The sequence below is a fragment of the Xiphophorus hellerii genome, chromosome 8, assembly GCF_003331165.1.
Source record: "Xiphophorus hellerii strain 12219 chromosome 8, Xiphophorus_hellerii-4.1, whole genome shotgun sequence".
Classification (NCBI taxonomy): Eukaryota; Metazoa; Chordata; class Actinopteri; order Cyprinodontiformes; family Poeciliidae; genus Xiphophorus; species Xiphophorus hellerii.
In genome coordinates, this window is record NC_045679.1 from 19,456,600 (window position 1) to 19,477,087 (window position 20,488).

Genomic DNA, 20,488 nt, shown 5'->3' on the forward strand with positions numbered 1-20,488 from the left:
TGAGACCCCTGCTCTACAGTACATCCAATCTGACTGAGCTCGAGATAGTTTCTGAGGAACATGGGTAATAATTCTAGGCTCTAGATGTGCAAAGCTTTAACCCAAAAGATTTTCAAAACATCACAGCTTTCACATGTTGTAAAAAAAGTCTGTCAGCAGCAAGTGTACTTGCAGAAAAATAAGCTTCTACTGGAGAACTAAATACAAAGCGACACTTTTCATGTTTTAATTGTGTAAAAGAACAAAGCAAGTTTCTTCATAATAAAGTCTAATTTTGAGCTTATTTAGAATAGAATAGATAGCATTTATTGTCATTGAACAGAATTCAACGAAATTTCCATTGCAGCTCCCGTGCAAAAGGTCAAATATATACAGTATAAATAAGCAAACACACAATAATAATAATAACAATATAACTAAATTAACTAAAGGCACTCAACCATCCAAAGAAGTAGCAGCAGGTCCAATTATGGCAAAGTACAGATAATGTGACAGTGCAAAGTGCAGAACAGTGTGGCTGTGTGGGGGTGGGGGATATGTATGTGTGACTGCGAGGTTATGATATGTGTGGGAGGGGGGGGCGGCAGGGAGTAATGGCTCTGACGGCTGTGGGGAAGAAACTGTTTCTCATTCTATTTGTTGTAGTCCGTATATTCCTGTACCGCTTGCCTGATGGCAGCGGCACAAACAGTCTGTGGCCCGGGTGGCTGGGATCCATGGCTATGGATCCAGCTCTCTTCTTGACCCGGTCTGTGTAAATGGAGTCCAGGTCTGGGAGGGGGCATCCCACAATGCCTTGTGCTGTTCTCACCACCCGTGTCAGTTGTTTCCTCTCCAGTGCTGTGCAGCTACCATACCACACAGTCATGTTGAGGCAGAGGATGCTCTCTTTGTCAAAATTATTAAATTGTGAATAGATCAAACAATAAAATAAGTCAGTCCAACTTAATGGACAAAAAAAAAAAAAAAAAAACAACAAAAAACGTAATTTCCCAGATGGCCATCGCAAAACAACGCGATGACGCCAGACGCCACCAGGAAGTTTATTCATGAATCTCGTTACCTTTACACCGCAGCGAAACCTGAAAGTTGCCCGACCAGGAGAAGTTATCGTTCCCCGCATAAGACCGGGTGAACTCCTGCGTCCTCCCTCGTCTTCTAGCCCGTCATATCTTTGAACAACACCGCAGAGGCGGTCACGGAGTTACGGAGGCTAGAGTTTCTGCTTAAACCACGCATGTGTATATGAAATTATTATTGCATGCCAGCTGACCTATAGGCTACACTGTCTGTTTTGTATCCCTCGTAGTTTACTTGAATTTAAGGTCAGTGACCCCGCTGTTGTGCATGTTCCGCTGTTCAAACAGCTAAATTTAGTCTAAAGATAAAGGAGCCGGTCAATTTGAGCCGAGTCTCCAGCTGTTTGCCCTCGGTGTCCTGAGCTGACTGAGGTGAGCTGATAAACTTTTATTCAAACACGTTGTTTGCACTTTTGTTCACATGCATGAATAGATTCTGCAAATACATATCTTGTTTTGGCTCTTTAGGCATTGTAACAAAGACGCTACTGTTTCACTTACCTTATAATTTACTTTATTGCACGTATGCGGGTTATTTTGCCTTTGAGAAGTCATAACTCCTTTTCATACCCACCTGTAGTTCCAACATTGTCCTTTCACCTCAGTTTATTTGTCTTAGTAGCTATAAGTGCATTAAAGGGGTAAATCACAACACCCATTTACTTGAGATGCATATTATTTACTAAAGGTTATTTGTTAGATCCTGTTTCCATAGATCCGTCTCGAAACAGGAAAATAAGCACTATAGTGAAGTAGATTTTTATTTGCAGTCATAAACAAAAATCAGAATACTTTAAGAAAGCTCATTTCTTTCAGTAACTTAATTAATTAAGTAAAACACATTAGATTAATTGTTAAAAAAAGTTTGAATATAATGAAAGCATGATGCTTAAGATTATAATATCTAAGATTCATTAAAGAGAGATTTTCAATATAGAAATATGGGCTTAATGAAAAGTAGTTGTCAAAGCAGTATGAAAAATTGAGTAGTGGATGGTACCTGCATTGTACTGAAAAGAGTTAAAGTATTCACAAATTGGTATAATCACCATATCAGTTGTTGTTTTGTGCTTATTTTGCTGCAAGGTTTCTAGTTTTCATGGACAGGAGTAGACATTACAAAAATAAACTTTTTCTTAGTGCAAAGTCTGAGGTTCTGCACCTGCTAGGTGGAGGCTAGTTCGATTGTGTAACCCTGTTGTATAGTACTGTATGTTTGAAATATGTTAAGATAGGGCGAGGGCTGGCTATTAATAACAAATTGGTGATTCAATATGCCAGCATAAGAACAATCAGTTTGATGGCATTTGATTTACTGATACTCAAAATGGGACAGTCCAAATAATTTGAGAATTAATGATTTGAAAAACATTGTAATGTCTTTTTGGGCCTTTTGTAAACAGCTGTAAATTTCATCATTTTATAAATGAAAGATATCAGAATGTTTTTCTTCTTTGCCAATGTCTGGAGAAAGACCCAAATTGTCACCTGTAGATGGAAGGAAGTGGGTTAGGATGTTCACAAATAACCATGAACAGGAAGCTTCTGGAACGTTAGTTTTTCTTTTGTCAGAGGAAAAAACTTTTTTTGTGGACTGACAGGTTGCAGACAAAAGATGAAAAATTGACACCTATAAACTCAATTGAAATAAATTAAATGTGTCTCAATGCATGCTCGACCCTGGGCTGTACATATTAAATTGTGTTGTAAGAGGCTGAAACTGTGGAACAGTTGCAGCAATTGGATAAATTAACCAAAGTAAATAGATTCATGTTTTTTTTTGACAATGTGCAAAAACAATTCAATTAAAGAAAACAATTTTTTATTTTTTTTTGCTACTCAGTGCCATACTGCCTTAGTCAGTGTGATACAGAGCTGGATTGGAGCTGCTGTCAAAATTTGGCTGATAGATGAAATGCAGAGAAAAATGCGATAATTTGCAACTACGGTAACAAAAAAAGACTTTGTTACGCAGTGTCAGATAATGTGTCATGCTGCAATAGCAAAAGGCTCCGAATTTGAATTTAATGAGATCAACATGTAATTTCAGGAGAAAGGCAAAATCGTTGCCTTTGAATACTTTGAATACTTACCATTGAATACTTACCAGAACATTCTGCATAATTAGGCTATTTTGCAGTGAGCCAGTTAGTTTCTTTGTCTAAGTATCTGTTGAATCTTTTTGAAAAACAGCCTGAATTAAATTATTTGGAAAAAGGAGAACATAATGATGGGCTTAGTGAGAATATTGATTGTGTCTTGCTTGTGACATTTTTTAAATGCTAACATAACTAATGCATTATCTTACATAAATTGAGATCTATATGTGTAAATAAACTTGGCAGTCATAAACCCATGGCACTGTTGGGAGTGAAAGTCATCGAGTTGGCAGGTCTGGCCCCTGCACCGTTCTGTGGCATGATCCTGGCAGACTTTGGAGCCAAGGTGATCCGTGTGGACCGCACCAAGGTTTTCTCAACTCTGGACACTCAAGCTCGCGGGAAACGGTCCGTTGCCCTCAACCTGAAAATGCCAGAGGGTGTGGCTTTGCTCAGGCGGCTCTGCGTTGAGTCGGATGTCGTCCTCGAGCCCTATCGCAAAGGTCAGAACTGAATCTGTAAAAAGATGGGGGAACGTTTTTAAGTGACTGCTAATTTGTCTTAAAACCATTGAGCTTAAATTAACACAGTAAGGAAGCAATGAATAATCGTTATTCTTCTTATTTGAAGGTGTTATGGAAAAACTGGGCCTTGGTCCAAGTGAATTACTTTCAGAAAATCCTCGTCTGATCTACGCTCGGTTGACGGGATATGGCCAGAGTGGGTGTTACGCTTCTGCAGCTGGACATGACATCAACTACCTCGCCATGTCAGGTAAAGACTGGTTGGGATACCTGTAAATAATATGGTCATATTGGTTTGTTGCAAAAGTCTTAATTCCAAATTTCTTTTTGTTTTGATTCTAAGAGTCAGAATATAAATTGAAAAATGCAGAATTTCTGATGATCGTCAGAGTTTTTCTTTGAACCTTGGATGCTCTTCCACTCACTTCCAATGTAGTCATCCTCAGAGTAATGTCACAAAAATTCAATAGAGTCATTTTTAAATTTTTGACTTCCTTATAAATGATGCAGAGATCCAGTTCTGTTCCCCACTATTTGAAATGGAAAATATAATCGAACAAACCTTTCAACTGCTGCATATATTTTGATCTCCATGAATAAGAAAATGACTAGAAGAAAATAGCTGTTTATAAAAGTATCTGTGCCTACAGTCAGAGCAATGATTGAAAAGTATAAACAACTGGAGCTATTGTGACTGATTTAGTCTAAAGTTGAGAGGACAATAAGAGAAGTTCAACAAATGTTTTTGGGGTATGTCAGGAAAAAGCTATTTCCACCATCCTGTCCTATCATCAAAAACTTAAGGACTTGGAGCTTACTGAACTCTGTTTGGACTTTGCTTTGGAACTGAGCGCTTTGATCAGGTGGCAAACAGTCGTGCCTTTAGCAACAATCGCTCCTGGTGATTTTTGGTGTTAAACAGAAGGTGAAAGTGTGGAAAAGCACCTCATGTCTAATGTTATATTAAAGGATGTAAGATGCTGGGGGTCTGTTTCTCCTTCCAAAGCCCTTGAAACTCTGTTAAAACATAAATCTGCCTGATATACAAATGTAATAAAATAATCCTGAAAATTAAATTAAAAAGGGTGAATATGAGGCTTAAGACATATGGCCAAACCGACACAGAAATGGTTAATCAAATTCAAAATCAACATTCCTCCTTAGCCATGTCAGTCCTCAGACATAAATCCTGTTGAAAACCTGCAGGGTGAGCTGAGGAGAGTTTGGACTCATTGCATGTGAGCTACAAAGGGTGTCCAATGAAGAATTACCAAAGATCCCTCTGCCCATGTACTTTAAGCTTACAACATTTTGTGGGTGAACACTGTGTAGTACTATAAGCAAGAAAGTTTGTACTAAGCAGTAACATCAGTGGAATGTTTTTTTCTACTCTTAATAAATGTTGTCAAATTAGAAGCTGGATTCTTTTTCTGAAATTTGTGAAATCATGCTGCTTAAAAAGAAAAGCAAATCCGCTTGTTTTAGGTTATTTTAAACACCATTACCAGAGAACTCAGCAAATATGGAGGGCATTAAACTTTAGTTTTAGATGTTTTTTATTGTTATTTCTGGAAGTGCTGTGCATTCAAACTATTGAGACCCAGCAGCATTGTTCAGAAACTTTAAAATAACCTTCGAGTGAGCACAGAGGAAGGATACATAAAGAAAAGATAAACAATTACAGCAAAACCTGGGGAAATTATGTCCTTAATTGCTAACTTGCCTACCATCATCCAAAATTAGATGGAAACTGGAAAAAAAAATCTAGTTCAGAGTTATTTTAAGTAGTAGTGCTCTTCATATAAGAGATTAGGCTGTTTGCTTTACCAAACTATTAGTAGAGTTTGAAATGATTAAAAATGTCTCGTATAATAAATGAGTTGCATGTGTTTAAAGTTAGAACACTTCTAATTAAGATGCTTTCAATAAGCACAAAATCACAAGCTGCTCTTCCTCATTCTGCAACTCAAGTACATAATTAGGAGCTTTTTGGATGTTTCTGTGCTGCAGCGCTAAAAGCTCTGTTTTTTCCCGTTTCAAATGATGAACGCTGCAGTTGTTCATCAGCCCCGTCTCTATTTTGTAGCACACAGATTGAGTTCAGCTATGACTAAAAGGTCATTTTAGGGTACAAACCGAAGTGGAGTGCTGTTTTGGAACCCCTATTATTGGTCCATTATCTTTAGTAACATAAAAATTCATTCATATCTTAAAATACAACAAGCGAGTTTGAAAAAAAGCACAAATAAATGACTGTTCAAATGATATTTTAAGAATAAATTAGGATTAGATTATTGGGATTGAAGACATTGTAGAAATCCTGTTTGGTATTTCGTGTATGGCCTTTCTCATGTGGCATCCAAAGCAAATATTACAAAGAAACTTTGAAAAATCCTTGTGCAACTACAATTATGCTTTTATTATTCTTCAAGGCCCTTTGTTATACCAGTGCAATAGCAGTGCAGCAAAAGGAGCACCAAGTCTCACACAAAGTCAAGGTTCTTTTGCAACAATTTGTGCAGTGAATTCCTCCAGTTCAGTGAAAAGCTTCTAAACAATATCTGGTTTTGGAACTAAATTGGTCCTTAGTGTGCTGTAAGTTTTATCTAAAGAGTTTGTTTAATGTCCATACAGGCCTTTTGTCCCAACTGGGTCGGAGTGGAGAGAAGCCCTATGCACCTTTGAATCTGGTAGCAGATTTTGCCGGTGGTGGTCTTACTTGTGCTCTGGGGATCGTCTTAGCCCTGCTGGAGCGCACAAAGTCAGGGAAAGGACAGATCATTGACGCTAGCATGGTAAGGAACCCTGTGATTTTTAGAACAAGTTTCCATTTATTCATATGTCTCCTGACTGCAATCACTGCTTTATGGCAAAGCAAACTTCGCAAAGCTTAGAACCACAATACAGGTAAGGGGCTGGTTACCAGTATCATTGTATGAAAATGTTTTAAAAAGTACTTGACAGCAAAATTGTATGCATTTGTGTAGATAGATGAGATACAGTTCAGGAAATTCAACCAGAAAAGTGATCAGACACAATAAAGGATCATACATTCTTCAGATGCCTTTTGGACAGGATGCAGAACTAATTGTCTCTTCTGTCTCTGTGATGTGATCTGTTGACATGAACAAGCAAAAATGTTTTCTGCACTGCTGCATGGTGGGGCTCTTCTGTGTTGTAAAGACCCAATTAGCATCGGTGGGTTAAGTTGGACAGCTCATGGTGGAGTTACTTGGAAAAGCCCATCAGAGTCTCAGAAGGCAGAACATCTTTAAATGAAGCCCAATGGGAAGGAAGTTATGATGCACATTCAATGCAGCTGGTATATTAATGGCTTTAGAAAGAGCTGATTTGAAACAAATATATCGAGCTTCTATGCAAAGTAGATTTAATTTATGTAACTATAAGTCAACCACATATTTCTGTTTAATTACAGCATCTGATTCCTTCTATTCCACACTTCTTCCAAATTGGGTTGAATTTTATTAAAGCTAAGAGACAAATATATTCCAGGCTTGGTTTGCGGCTCTTATTAGTGTTTCATTGATGCGATGAAATATTTTAATTAGTCAGTTTGACTTCTGCCTGAAAATTGATCACAACGGGACCTTAGCTCTTGTTTTCTGAATGCAGATTTCTCTGTGGTGTAGATGTCTGCATGTCAGAAGCACCGATCTTTTACAAAATTTTAGGGAATTGTTTTTGTCAGTGTTTCTGTGTGAAACACTGAAAGATGAAAAATATCTGTAGATGGATCCTCATTGAGGGAGAACCAGCAGGGTATTGAAACTGCTGAACAGCTGCAATGGCAGATAAGGCAAATAAACAGAGCAAAAATAAAACACCTTTCTGAAATCTTGTAGGAGAGGAGTCCTTGTAGAAACCCAGCAGTCCACACATAAATGAGACCTCAGAGAGTTGTCCTTGCAAGAGAGATGTTCTGTGCAAAGCTGGAAAACAAAGCTTTTGCCTTCTATAAGACAAAGCACTTTGTGTTTTGGCGTCTTCAAATTGTAGCTTCGCCTTTACCTTTGGGGGGGAGCTGGGATTTGCTAAAGTTCACACTAGTACAACAAATTGATGTGAATCTTTCAAGTTCTCCATTCCAATTTGTTCTACAAAGTGGAAACAAGACAAACCTGCTGTTTATTATTGTATTCGGGTCATTGTTATTGACTGATAATCACTTTCAGTTAGCTAAACACAGCTTCTTAAATAATTTAAGACAGCAACCCAATGAAATGCTTGTCTGAATTCAGACTGGTGAGGGATTGTTTGACATTATATATATTAATATAATCTAATTTATTCTTCTTTAAATTATAAAGAAAAACATTTTCCTACTGTAGCTATGCCGAGTCTATTTGGTCCCTTTCAGAATTGGCATTAATTTAACTCTTACAGAGTTATTTCAACTATAGTTATAACTCTTTCAAGTGTTAAAATTACTCATTTTCTTGGTGAAATAACTCTGAAAAGAGTTAAATTAACACCAATTCTGATAAGGACCAAATAGACTCAGCATAGTGTTGATTTAACTCTGCAGAATTTGCTGTGATAGAACATTGATTTTTACCAGCTGCAGCTCTAAAACTGCACGTCGTTAATAAGAATGATGAATCCTGTTCTTTTAGTTGCTTTAACTTGACTGACTGTGTTTTTTACAGTTGAAGAAGCTAAAAACCTAAAAGTTTAAGAGCCTTCTTTCAGCAAGCTGATTAGCAGTGATAAGCAGCAGGAAAAATCAGGGGCAGAAAACTGTTGTAACTCGGACACTTTCTCTAATATCCCTTTAGAAGGACTTTACATTTTGTTTTGTTTTTTTAAAACTACAGTATATCTTCTTGAAAACTAAGTATGCGTTGATAGCGACTCATGCCTTCAATCTTATTTGAAATGTGAAAGCAGCAATTGCTTATGGAAGGTGGATTAATTCTAATTCAATGTCATTTTAAACCATATATACAGTAGCTAACCAACCCCACCCTGAATAGAAACTTTTCAGATATGATTACCTTAGAAGTGCTTTCTAGTACCTTCAGTTTGCTTTATATTATAACATCGCTGCTTTTACGTGTGCTTCAGCTCAAAGTGGGCCCAAGTGCAAAGCCGTCTCTAAAGCTATACCATTAAAGCGTGCAGTAAGAGGAGTCTAATGTTTTTCCTGTTAGACCTAAATGCAGCCAAGTGAAGAGGCTGGCAGCCAGCAAGGATGTAGCTTCCAGACATAAATGAGCAGAGCTGTTGTCTATTCATCCACTTCACATCTCTGTCAGGTAATTTTCAGACAAGGCACCATTTGTAAAGCCTTTTGGGGTGATGTGATGCAGTTCTCTGTGTAAAACAGACAAGAGCAGCAGAACAAACTGCAGTGATTCAGGTGACAGGATGAGATTTAGCTGGAAGGTTTGTCAGCTGATGGTCTGAATCAGTGTGGTTGTGTGGGAAGCTCTGTCAGAGAGGGGGCTGTGTTGCTGAGAATGTAGTTACAGAAGATCGTATTAATTTATATTCTTGAAATGAGCAGTGAAAATTGAAGTGCATGGAGAACACGCAGGAGAGGTTTTTTATTTTCATTCATTATTGTCTCATTTTCAGGATTTTTTTTGTGTGCTTTGAGTATTGAATTGAACCTAAAATGGGCTAAGTGGGTCAGTGCTGAGTGTGGGAAGTGTTTACTCAAGAGATCAGAACGTTGTTTTGAATGTATAAAGCTTTTGCAGCCTTTATCTTTAACAAATTTCCAAATTTTTCTGCACCTTCATTTATTTTTGACTTTTTGCCATTTAGGTTAATATTCCTAACTTTTGTTCCCAAGGGTATATTGTATTAAATATATTTTTTACATCACATTCCAAGAGATATCAACAGTGTGTGGGGGTGTATGGGGGCATGTGTGTGTGTGTTAGGAACTTATTCACTGTTATGTTCCTGTTAACACCTGGCTGTAATGATAAGGCCTTTGCATATTTACCAACCGTTCAAGTGTAAATGATGCTTCTTATAAAAAAAAAAAGAGAAAGTCATAGAATAATTTATTCTTTTTTTTTTACGTTACACTGTTTAACGTGTAAGCACAGTTACCTGGTTCTTGTGCCCCTATTACACCATCTATCAGCAAAATAGAAATTTTAATATATCAGACAGACTGTCCCAAATCACTATTAGGTCATGTTGTTATTATTGTCAGAAAAAACACAGGAGGAGACACCATCTGCTAAAGCTGATATTTGGCTTCTGCCAACATTAAATGAAAAAGTTGTTTTACTATTGAATGGATGTGCAATGCTACTTCAACTTCTAAAACACTTGGAGACTGAGGAACATTGAATTATTTTGTAGAAACTGAGATTAAAACTTAATTCTGTTTGTGAAAACACAAACTGAATTTTTGTGTGTATTTTTATTTTTTTTATACAGTATATATATATATATTTTTTTTTTTACAATAATCTCTACTGGCTCTAGAGCTGCTCACTTTGCTCGTTTGTACAGTTCCTTTATGTCACTGATTCAAATGCGGCCTTAACATTTTTCTACTCTGCAGTCACAGATTTCTAGTTATGCAATGTCTTGCCTCTGGTATTTTCAGTCGAATCTGTTTTTTACCTCAGAGGTTCTGAATGCTGGTCCTCAGGGCCCATTTTCTGCATGTTTTAGGTTTTTCACAGCTGCCACACACCGGACGTCAATGAATTTGTGATTAATAGGCAGCCATGAATATTCTGGAGAAGGCAATGCAATAATTTTAATTAGGTACGCAGGATGAAGAGCCCTGAGGAACAGGATTAAGGAGCACCTTCTGAAAACGGCCGTCGGAAAGTCCTTCACGTTAACACTAATTTGAGTTTCTAAAAGATCAACTACGCTCCTCTCCAACAAATCATTTCTGGGTTTGAGTTGTTTTCAGTGGGGCATAGGCACGTTCCTGGTTAAAAAAGAAAAAATAGTTTTTACATGAACAAAAACTTTGCTCCATCTGCAGAAAAAAGAAAAAGGCAAAATCCATATTGGACTCTCCAGAGAGGCCTCAAACTTAAGGTTTTTTTCCTCAGCCTTTGGAGTCCCTTAACTCAAAGATAATCATAAATCACTAAGCAGACCTCAAAAGAACTGTGCATTCAAATCAGTCCCAGAATCTGACAGTACCAGAGGCTGTTTGAAGCAAGGAGATGCAGAAATCCCAGACACTCTTAGGACACTTTCCAAAGCCTGATTTTTTTATGTAAATCTAAAATGCCCAAAGTTTCCCTCTTGGTACTTCTTTTTTGTTCTTTGAGGGGTGCAGTAGATAAAAAGTAAAGGTGACCTTGCCAGCTCAATTGTTGAGTTAAAGATTAAATTTAACCAGGCTCCCCTGGGGTTTTAGCAGAAGCAGAGATTTTGAGCGAGGGTGTCAAAACTGATAATTTGTTTGAGCAAAGTTTAATTTTTTGGACATTTACTAGAGCTCTAATTTAAACTTCACCTACAGGCTGTCAGTGAGGAGAGAAGCGATGGGATTATGGATGCAGACATATGCTCCTAGGATTTTACAGATTCAGGCACTGACCACTTTATTAGGTACAGCAGGAACAAGACGTTTTAGAGCACATCATACACATTTGTTAGGTTAATGATGTGGATGTTGGATTTAAAATGAACACATACACTCTTTCATTGTGTATGAAACAGTGTATACTCTTCACATGTTCTGAAGTGCAGTTATTAGATTTTGAATGAATTTCCTGTTTGTCGTCTGGCAGCAGCATTTTAGAAGCCTCTAATTGAATATTTTTGGCTCTGGTGATTTATTAATTATCATCATTGTTTTTTTTTGGGGGGGGGTCAGAAATTTGATTCTGATTAATTGCAGAGCTGACTTTAATGAGGTTTCACTAATTTGAAAAATTGCTTAATTTGCTGAGTTTAAAACTGTGACAGGAAAGTCACTCATTTGGATGCTTGGTAAAAGTATTCATATGATTGGAACTTCTCCAAATTTTGTCACTTTTAAAGAAGTGGAAGGAAAATTATGGATTGTAAAATAAGGTTTGGTGTGTAATTGTAGCCACGAGTCGATGCCTTGTGGACCTTTTAGTCTTTTTTCAAGGCCATCTAATAGTTGTTGCAAATTTTATGTAATATTTGTACAGTTTCAAGGCAAATTCTTTCCTTTCTTCCTTCCTTTCTTTCCTTTCTTGTCTGCTTGTCTAATATTAGATTTTTTACTCAAACTTCTGCTAACTCTTGGTAAAAATTACAAAACAACTTTGTGGTTGTTGTAAGGCTTATCAGAATGACTCTCCTTTGATAAGTAAGGGCAGATCGCTGTGTCAGGTTTTCAGAAGAAAACGAAATGCAGCTTCAGACACAATAAATAACATTTCAGTCTTCTGGACTAAAACTGCTTACTAGAACCAAGTTATACATGAACATCACACATCAAAACATATAACAGAAAGTACCACAGAGGTCTGCCAAGTGGTCCTTACTACTTTGTCTTCTCTACATCATGTATTATTCATTGTACCTGGTGGCTGGAACCTTTCCCAGTAGTCTCTGTGTGACAGCCTCCACAAGTCATCCTCCATTGCAGTCAATAACAAGATACAGAAAAGTAAAAAGCAGCATATGTAAGTGGAACAGTCTTTAAGAAATAATAAAGTCTTAAAAAAAATTTACTCATGGTAAACCTCTCCTAAGGTCAATTCAGAGTGTGTATTTACTTAAACATTCCTCCATTAAATTGAAATTAATACATTATTTTTCCTTGATTCAGTAAACGATATTACTAATACTAATTAAAGTATGCTGAATTTCAGTTTAAAACGTATAAACAGGCAAAAGAGGAATTTCATTCAGTTGACAAAGTTCAGTGTAAAATGTTTTAGCTTAAAAAATTGAACTATATGGTAATTTTGTTAACTAATCTTCAGCACATTGATTTAATTCAGACCCTTAGTGTGCTTATGCTGCATAAATTTGTCATATTTTGTAGAAAGTATTGAACCAGTATAAAATATGTTATTCATCCTAATAAAAAAAAAGTCTTATACATTGCTGCGTTGTTTTGCTACTTTGCCAAAGGAAAGTTTAAATTGGGAAACGGTCATGAAACATTGCACGGTGTTGTAGGACTCCATCATGAACACTTGAATCTTATTTTCTCACTTCACTATAGACAGTTCGTCATTGTTAGGGTGCAGAACCAGCTGGCATGGCCACTTTTGTTAGCGGAACAACCACGTTATTATACTGACTCTCAGAGCCTCTCCATGAGCCTCCCATAATCACAGGCTCCAAAAGCGCACACCATCTGCTTCAGAGCTGTCAACTGTGACACATCAGGGCGGTACATTTTTCTGCTCCATTTTTCATCTTCCAAACATCTAACAGCAGCAGTATGCTTTCATTCTTCTTGCTTTTCCATTCGGCCTCCCAGTTCAAACCACTTGCGTCTTTTGAGGCTTCTGTACACTGAAGCTTATATTACAATTAAATTAAGTGGTTGTGAGGATGTAAACTTTTATAACTGGCAGTCTGTGTGACATATCAAGCCACATGAGCCCTGTGCACACCTGGAATGAACCGCCTCCACAATTTGGAAGTTCTCCGCTAATTACTGATTCTGCCCTCTGGGTCACTTTGACATACTTCTTACATTTTATTTTTTTTTTAATCAAAGCAAGCTCATTTTTTCTTCCACAGACAGCTTCTTTCTCGGAAAAGTCTTTCAGAGTGATCCCTGTCACTCAAATGTAATATTCAATTTAACTTTTCACACCTTTTTTTAGTCTTTTAGTGCAGTATCTCATGTCCTACTATTAATTAGTTTCAGGTTTACCTTTTGAGTCTGTTTTTGTGACATTTTTCTTTTTCTTTCCACACATATAATTCCTACTGTGCAATTCTTTTACATCATGTGTATCTTTCTGCAAGCTATACTTCTGTGATCATTGTGTTTTATCATTTTTTCTCTTCTTGCAATGTCTCTGTACAGAACTGCACTCTATATATTTCTGCATATTCTCACAGAACATTGCTATCTTTCATATGTCATACATATAGTAGTTTACTTTGGGGGTTCCTTTGATTTTAGTTATTTTCATCCATTCCAATTATTTTTAGCAGGCAACCATTTTTTACACTTTTGCAGTTTTTAACAACACTCAAGAATAAACATTCCTATTAGCTGGAATTTGTTTTCATTGTCTGACTTTTATTTTATTTATTGTAGATTAAACTTGGTAGTAAAAAGTTCAGAAGATAGTATAGTTTTAGAAAATGAATCTGCAATTTTCAAGAGCTTTTAGTTTGAACATTTTTGAAAACTAATTTGAACTTTTCTATTAAGAAATTTCTCTATAGAAGATGAAATGTTGCTGAACTGCATTTGCAGGCATTTTCAAGTGCCTTTACTTAACTAAATGATGAAATCCACCCACAACATCTGTTTCCTACTAACAGAAAATGTTGCAGATCATGTAAATGTGTTATCATCAAATATTATTTAAAAATTTTTTCCATTAAAACATGTATATTTTAATTTTATTACCAGCATTTATGGATGATTTCACATAGTGAATCGAAAAACAGTTTCTGTGTACGTCATAATTATGTTTTAATATGGGTGTCAGGACACTAAAATTTCCATATTGATTCCAGTACTAAAGAATACTCACTACCATGTGGTTCTTAACAGGAAAAAAAATAAAAAAACAAAAAGCAAGTGGGTGTTTTTCTGTCTAAATGACTTATAGGGAAAGTACTTCTGAACAAAGTTTTGTTTGTCTTGTTGGCTAAAGAGGATAGCACATGTTTTTTCTTGATGTACTTTCCATTTTAGCAGAGTTTAAAATTTGTTTTTGTTGTTTACCAATAATAAAGAAGTTCAGAAGTTCAGTTTTTTATGCTATTTATTTTACTCTGACAGTTTACTTATTCGATATAATGATTTCATTTCATCTCCTGTTAAATTGTGCAAAGGTTAATTGTCTGCTTTAGCGGTCTGTCCTTCAGTCGTCTGTATGCAACAGTACCAACCCCATACAGCTACAGAAAAATATCACTATTTGGAACCAAATTACCTTTCTCAAGAAACCTCTGCAAGGGAATCAACCTCAGTTGTCAATTGGCTGACCTACACAGTGAATGACTGAACTTAGTGGGGCATTTAGCTGCTAAAAAGCCCAAACGTCAATAGTTCCCCCAGGTCACAGTCAAGATGGTTGTTTATCAAATGGACATAATTAGGACTCCAGAATGCTGCTAGTTTGTTCCCCACAATCACTTTGAAATGTTGCACTAATGTTGATTGTTTAGCTTGCAACTTATTTCTGCTGTAGTAATTTTGGGAAAAATAGTCTATTGTTGTAGATTTTCATGAGAAAACCTTGACAGATCCTCAATCAGGAACTCTAGTCGTCCTTTGTTCTGACATTTCAGAGTGGACCAACAAGGAATGTTGAATTAAAATGAAATCAGTGCAGCAGGTCATGAAAGCAGTAAGAAGAAGAGGGGCACTCAGACATTCATAATTTTACTATTAGTTATAAATTATGCTTTCATGTCCTGTCCTGGACATATTAATAAAATTACTTTTAGAGGGTGAGCAGCTGTATAATGTTTGATGCAAGGAAGAAGCAAACAGAATTCAAAAGTTTAGAGTCTTTTTTTACACATTCACACACACACTGCTTGGAGTCTCTCATCTTTTTCTTATTCACAGATGCATTTTTCATGATGAAGACCAGTAAGCGAAGAATCCACATTCCAAGTTTTATCCTTGTTTTTGTACAGAGTAAATATTTCAAGCATGAGTCTGGATTTTTCTTTTTCTTTCTTTGTAAGTGCATTGAAAATCTGACCAGCGTCAGAGCGGCCTTCTGTTCTTCTACTAGTTTTTCTTTTCATAAAGCAGCAACACGGTCAGAAAAAACACAATAATTTCTCAAGTTTAAAGTTTTGGGGTTTTTTTATTATGTTTCAGTCGTCATACAATATTTTTTTTTTTTCCATTTTAGTTTCAACAAAACAAAATGTGGTTTGGGTCACATTATATTTGAATCTCTAAAAAAGCCTTTTGAACAGCAGAGAGATGGGTTCTTGTGTTCCTCTAATTCTTTTCTGTTCAAGCTGCAACTTTTGCAATGAAGTGCACCTTTTATTAGTTCAGACAGGGGTAATTGATTACCATCAGCAATAATAGTTGTGATAGATATCTTGTATTCAGCTGCTGCTGTTTTCACTTAACAACATTTTGAAATCTAACGGATGACATTCAAAGCTGGCAGATTTATCAGAGTTGTCAGGCATTACTGTTTGATCAAGGTGTTATTTATTCTGCAATGTCAGGATAAGCTTTGACTCAGCAGCCTATTGTTTATTCAGCAAACAACAGATTTTCCATATGAAGAATTAAACGAGTTGTCATCACTTGTTTATTTTTATATGCATTGAAAAACTGTTTTGCCTTTCAAATTAGTTAAAGTGTCTATTCAATAAGAGCTATATCAACATATGTACATTTTAAAAAAGTTCAATCGAAGTTAAGAACCAAGGGATTTTTTTCTTACAAAGTAGAATGATTTGATCTTGGAGATGAGTAAAGCTTTTAGTGCCATAACTTATAAAGACTTTTAGCTGTGATTGAAGCAACAGAGTTTTTTTTCTTAACCCTGTTTTTTAAGAGCACTGCAAAATATGCCAATTCCAGACTTATTTTACAATTTCTGACTGAAAGAACACCTCTCCTTGTTTCTCTCCATAAAATCCTATTACGGTAACCTTCAGCTGTCTTCTTTAAGTAGAATGTTTAAAATGTCAGCCTTTAGATGTACAAAGCTGGACATATCCCCCAAATGTTTTAAAACATATAGTTTGTATTGCTGTTCATAACTGTGTACTTCTTTGTGTTTTCCTGTCACATAAGCTCTTAAAATACACAAAGTTTGTCTGTTTACTGAAGTCATCCCTGCATGGTAGTGAAAGCATCATGCTGTGGGGAGGCTTTTCTTTAGCAGGTCTTGCGAAGTTGCTTAGAGTTAGTGGGAAAGACAGATGGTGATAAACACCATAATTAGTTTGTGTTGGACCTTAACATTAAGTAAAATACATTGATGTCTGTGGTTGTAATGTGGCTCGGTGCTTCTAAATACTTTTTACTAGTGATTTTGTGTGAATAGTCCTGAATTATTTTATTATTACTTGCTGCAGACTTTCATGCATCAGTAATTTTTGCAAAAATACATCCTGTAAATTGAAACGTTTATAGTTTCATGCTGTCTTTGTTGTCCTCAGGTGGAAGGAGCAGCGTTTACAGGTTCGTTTTTATGGAAGTCTCGTAGACTTGGTATCTGGAGTCGCCCCAGGGGAGAAAATATTTTGGACAGCGGAGCTCCCTTCTACGACACGTACAAGACTCTGGATGGAAAATACCTGGCTGTGGGGGCCATAGAAACAGAGTTTTACGACCAGCTGCTTAAGGGTTTGTACTAAAATCACTATTAAGTTTATTCTATAGTCAGGACAAAATTTTTTGGCAGTGACACATGTGTGCTATTCTGTTGATTTATAATTTCTAGATGATATTTTAGCTTGTTTCTGTAGATACTATTTGAAAAACATTCATAATTATATGGAAAAAAAAGCATGTTATGTTTTTACATTTTTAGACCTTTTTGGGACACCATAGATTTTCAGTAGGATTAAGAACTTTGGAGTTTCTTGGATCACAGATTTAACATTTCTGTGATCCAGAAATAGATCACATTTCAAAGTCGCTTTTGATTGTTAAGCATCTGAGATCTGTGTAATAAAGTAAAAACAGTATCAATTGCGCATCTCGTCTAGTACCTTTGGTTAACCAGTAAGCAAGCAGAAGCAAAGTCTTTCAAACAGTAATGAGAAATTTAAGTTACAATCCACCAAAAAAGTGCATCTTGCAGCACAGAAAATGATGCAAAAGTTTGTCTTAGACTTATTCACACTTAATTTTGTTGAAGATTTGTTTTAACCCCAGATATTTAGTGTGGTGTGTTGCTGACCTTTTGATGTGAGAGTGAGCATCATGGTAAGATGAAAAGAGCCGTCCTATTCAAAAAGAAGATTCTAGCATTTTGAGATTTGTTATTTAAAGACATCTCAAAAGGAATATAAAACCAGCCATTCCTCTGTCCAGAAAATAGTCTACAAGAAAATAGTCAAACTGTAAATTCAGACTGTAAAAGACTTACACTTTTTTTTAGAGAAAACTCAAAAAAAACCCATGTCTTGTGAATTGCCATTATTTTGAAACTTGTTTCAAAATACAAGTAACATTTTCTGGAAGCTCAAGAGCTTCTTCATACCTTTCAATTACTGGAAAATAAAAAGCACTTTCCAAGTATTGTGTAAGAATCTTGGCACAAATGTTGTTTTCCTACTTGTGTTGTGTTTTAATTGTTTTATTTTTTTCTGTGTCCAAATAATTCAGTTTTTCTCTAATTAAAAAGTAAACATTTAAAGGTCCTTCTTTGAGATATTCACACTGATCTCACTCAATTTTGCTACTGTAGTCGTATTTATTTTTCTGTGGAGTTTCATCAGTTGTTTTTTTTGTTTGTTTTTCTCTCAGGCTTAGAATTAGACGCTGGAGAGTTGCCTCCTCAGATGAGTTTCAGCGATTGGCCGGAGCTCAAGCAGCTCTTCACAGAGCGCTTCGCCTCAAAAACCCAGGCGGACTGGTTGATGATTTTTGACGGAACCGATGCCTGCGTCACACCTGTGTTGTCTTTTGACCAGGTGAGCTCTCACCCTCACAACCGAGAAAGAGGCTCTTTCATGAAGGACTCCAGCGGGGAGGAGTTCCCCCGTCCAGCTCCGGTTCTGTCTCGGACTCCCGCTGAGCCCTGTCTCGCTTCCGACCCAGCAGTAGGAGAACACACGGTCGAGGTCCTGCTGGACTATGGCTACACTTCAGCAGAGATAGACGAGATGTTAGCAGCTGGCGTTGTGCAGTGTAATGCTGGCAAAGCAAAGCTGTAGAAGAAGATATCAATAGACCTTTGATGATCAAGCTGAAAAATAAAAGGGGGAAATTTTATTTTAGTAATTTCAGTGAAGCTGAAAAATTAATTATTGTGTGTAAGAGCCACAAAACATTAACAAAAGGCAGGGAAAAATCTGTTTGTGTTTGAGGCTGAATCTAGGCTGAACTTTCTGAGTAACCTGACATAAACACTCTTTGTTGTGAAGTGAGTGTGTTTTGACTTAATGGTGTTAAGGGCCATGCACTTCTCCCACAGGTTATCTTTTTAGTTTTTTAGTTCTACAATTGAAAATAAATATGCTATTCTACAGCAATACCTCACTTTTTATTGCCTCTCTTGCCTTCTGAGTGAGTCAGTCTAAAAGACAGCCAGCATTGAAATCACGCCGTCCTGATGGGTGATACATTACCCAGCTCAGGGTCAAAACATGCCAAAAGAGATTTGTGGGCCCGGCCTGAAAGACCATAAAGCGGCAACAACAGAAATAACTAGAAACTTTTTTTTTCTTTTTTCTTTGGTGTTCTCTCTGAGTTTCTAGGTTTGTCATCCTAATGTGTGATGTCCACCTACTCTGTCTGTATTGTGCAGTAGGTCTCGGTATCAGATCTGTTGCAGATTTATTGTCCTCTAAAAACTAATTTAGATACAGCAGATACTGAACTTATCCACTGAAGTAGGACCATCGTTACAGTGGACTGACTGTGCTATAATGAGTAGAATTTATCTGTTTTTTTCTGGAGTTGAATTGATTGATTGGATTGACTTTATCAAATTTTTTGATCAGTAATTATTTTCATTTAGAGATGTGCATTAATTTTATTGTCTGCATCACTTATTTTTGCTAAAGTCACCAGTTTGTTTATACTAAATGATTGTTTTTAACTCATTGGTGATTCTCATAGACTTACTGTCAATGTTAAACAAAGATCTCCTTTGTGTTAATTATTTGAAACCAGAAGTTTATACTTATACAATGGAAAACATCACAAGTAAAACAAAAATCTGTCATTCAAATTGTAGCATTTTGTGGAGTTATTTTAGTGATTAATAACAAAATATCTACAAATTTCCTGATACAGTCCCAAGTATACTTGGGATATATCACAGGTTCTGATAACTGTAGCTGCATTGTGAAAGTCATTAGCTGGAGTAAGAGTGACTCCAGCTAATTAACTCAATTGGTAAATGACTACATTTACCAATAAAAACATATTTGATCACAATAAAAACATTCACCACCATTCTTTGACTGATGTCCCTGCTCAGCCTCAAATTCCACACAGTTTTCCTCTTTGATCAAAAACAAGCTGTACTTTTACCCAATAGCTTTATGAATCTTTACTTGGATCTTATAATGCAAAGCAAAGAAGCAATCAATCCAGGAGATGCTGAACAGGTTACAACATTTCATGCTATAGTGTCACAAATAAGTAACATTGCAAGCAAGCATTCAAACGTCACTAAGGATAGATTTTAATAGTTTTATGGGCTGTAGTGGGCAAGCTGTGCAGATAAAAAAAGACTTATAGAAGGAGTCAAGGTTTTTCTTGATAAACTAGGGTAATGTTTTATTTGTAACTTACAGCTCCAGCTTCACATCGGCACTATATGTTTTTGGACAAGAAGCCATGTGTGAGACTGCATATCAGTCAAAAAGAAAAGGAAAGAAAAAAGACATTAACCTCAGATCACCTTCGGATTTAACTTTTTTAGTATGTATGCTTTAAAATAAGTACATTTATTTATTTAGTTCTTCAAAAGTTCTTCTCAATAGT

General features: G+C 36.3%; 1 protein-coding gene across 1 annotated transcript; it reads left to right on the plus strand.

Annotated features, from left to right (window-relative positions):
- The first annotated feature begins 1,030 nt into the window (after positions 1–1,030).
- amacr (alpha-methylacyl-CoA racemase) lies at positions 1,031–19,954 on the plus strand. The gene is made up of 6 exons (XM_032570768.1): positions 1,031–1,451; positions 3,425–3,681; positions 3,809–3,952; positions 6,337–6,497; positions 16,984–17,170; positions 18,299–19,954. The coding sequence occupies exons 2-6, from the start codon at positions 3,435–3,437 to the stop codon at positions 18,706–18,708; spliced, it is 1,149 nt and encodes a 382-aa protein (XP_032426659.1). The 5' UTR covers positions 1,031–1,451; positions 3,425–3,434; the 3' UTR covers positions 18,709–19,954.
- Positions 19,955–20,488: the final 534 nt, after the last annotated feature.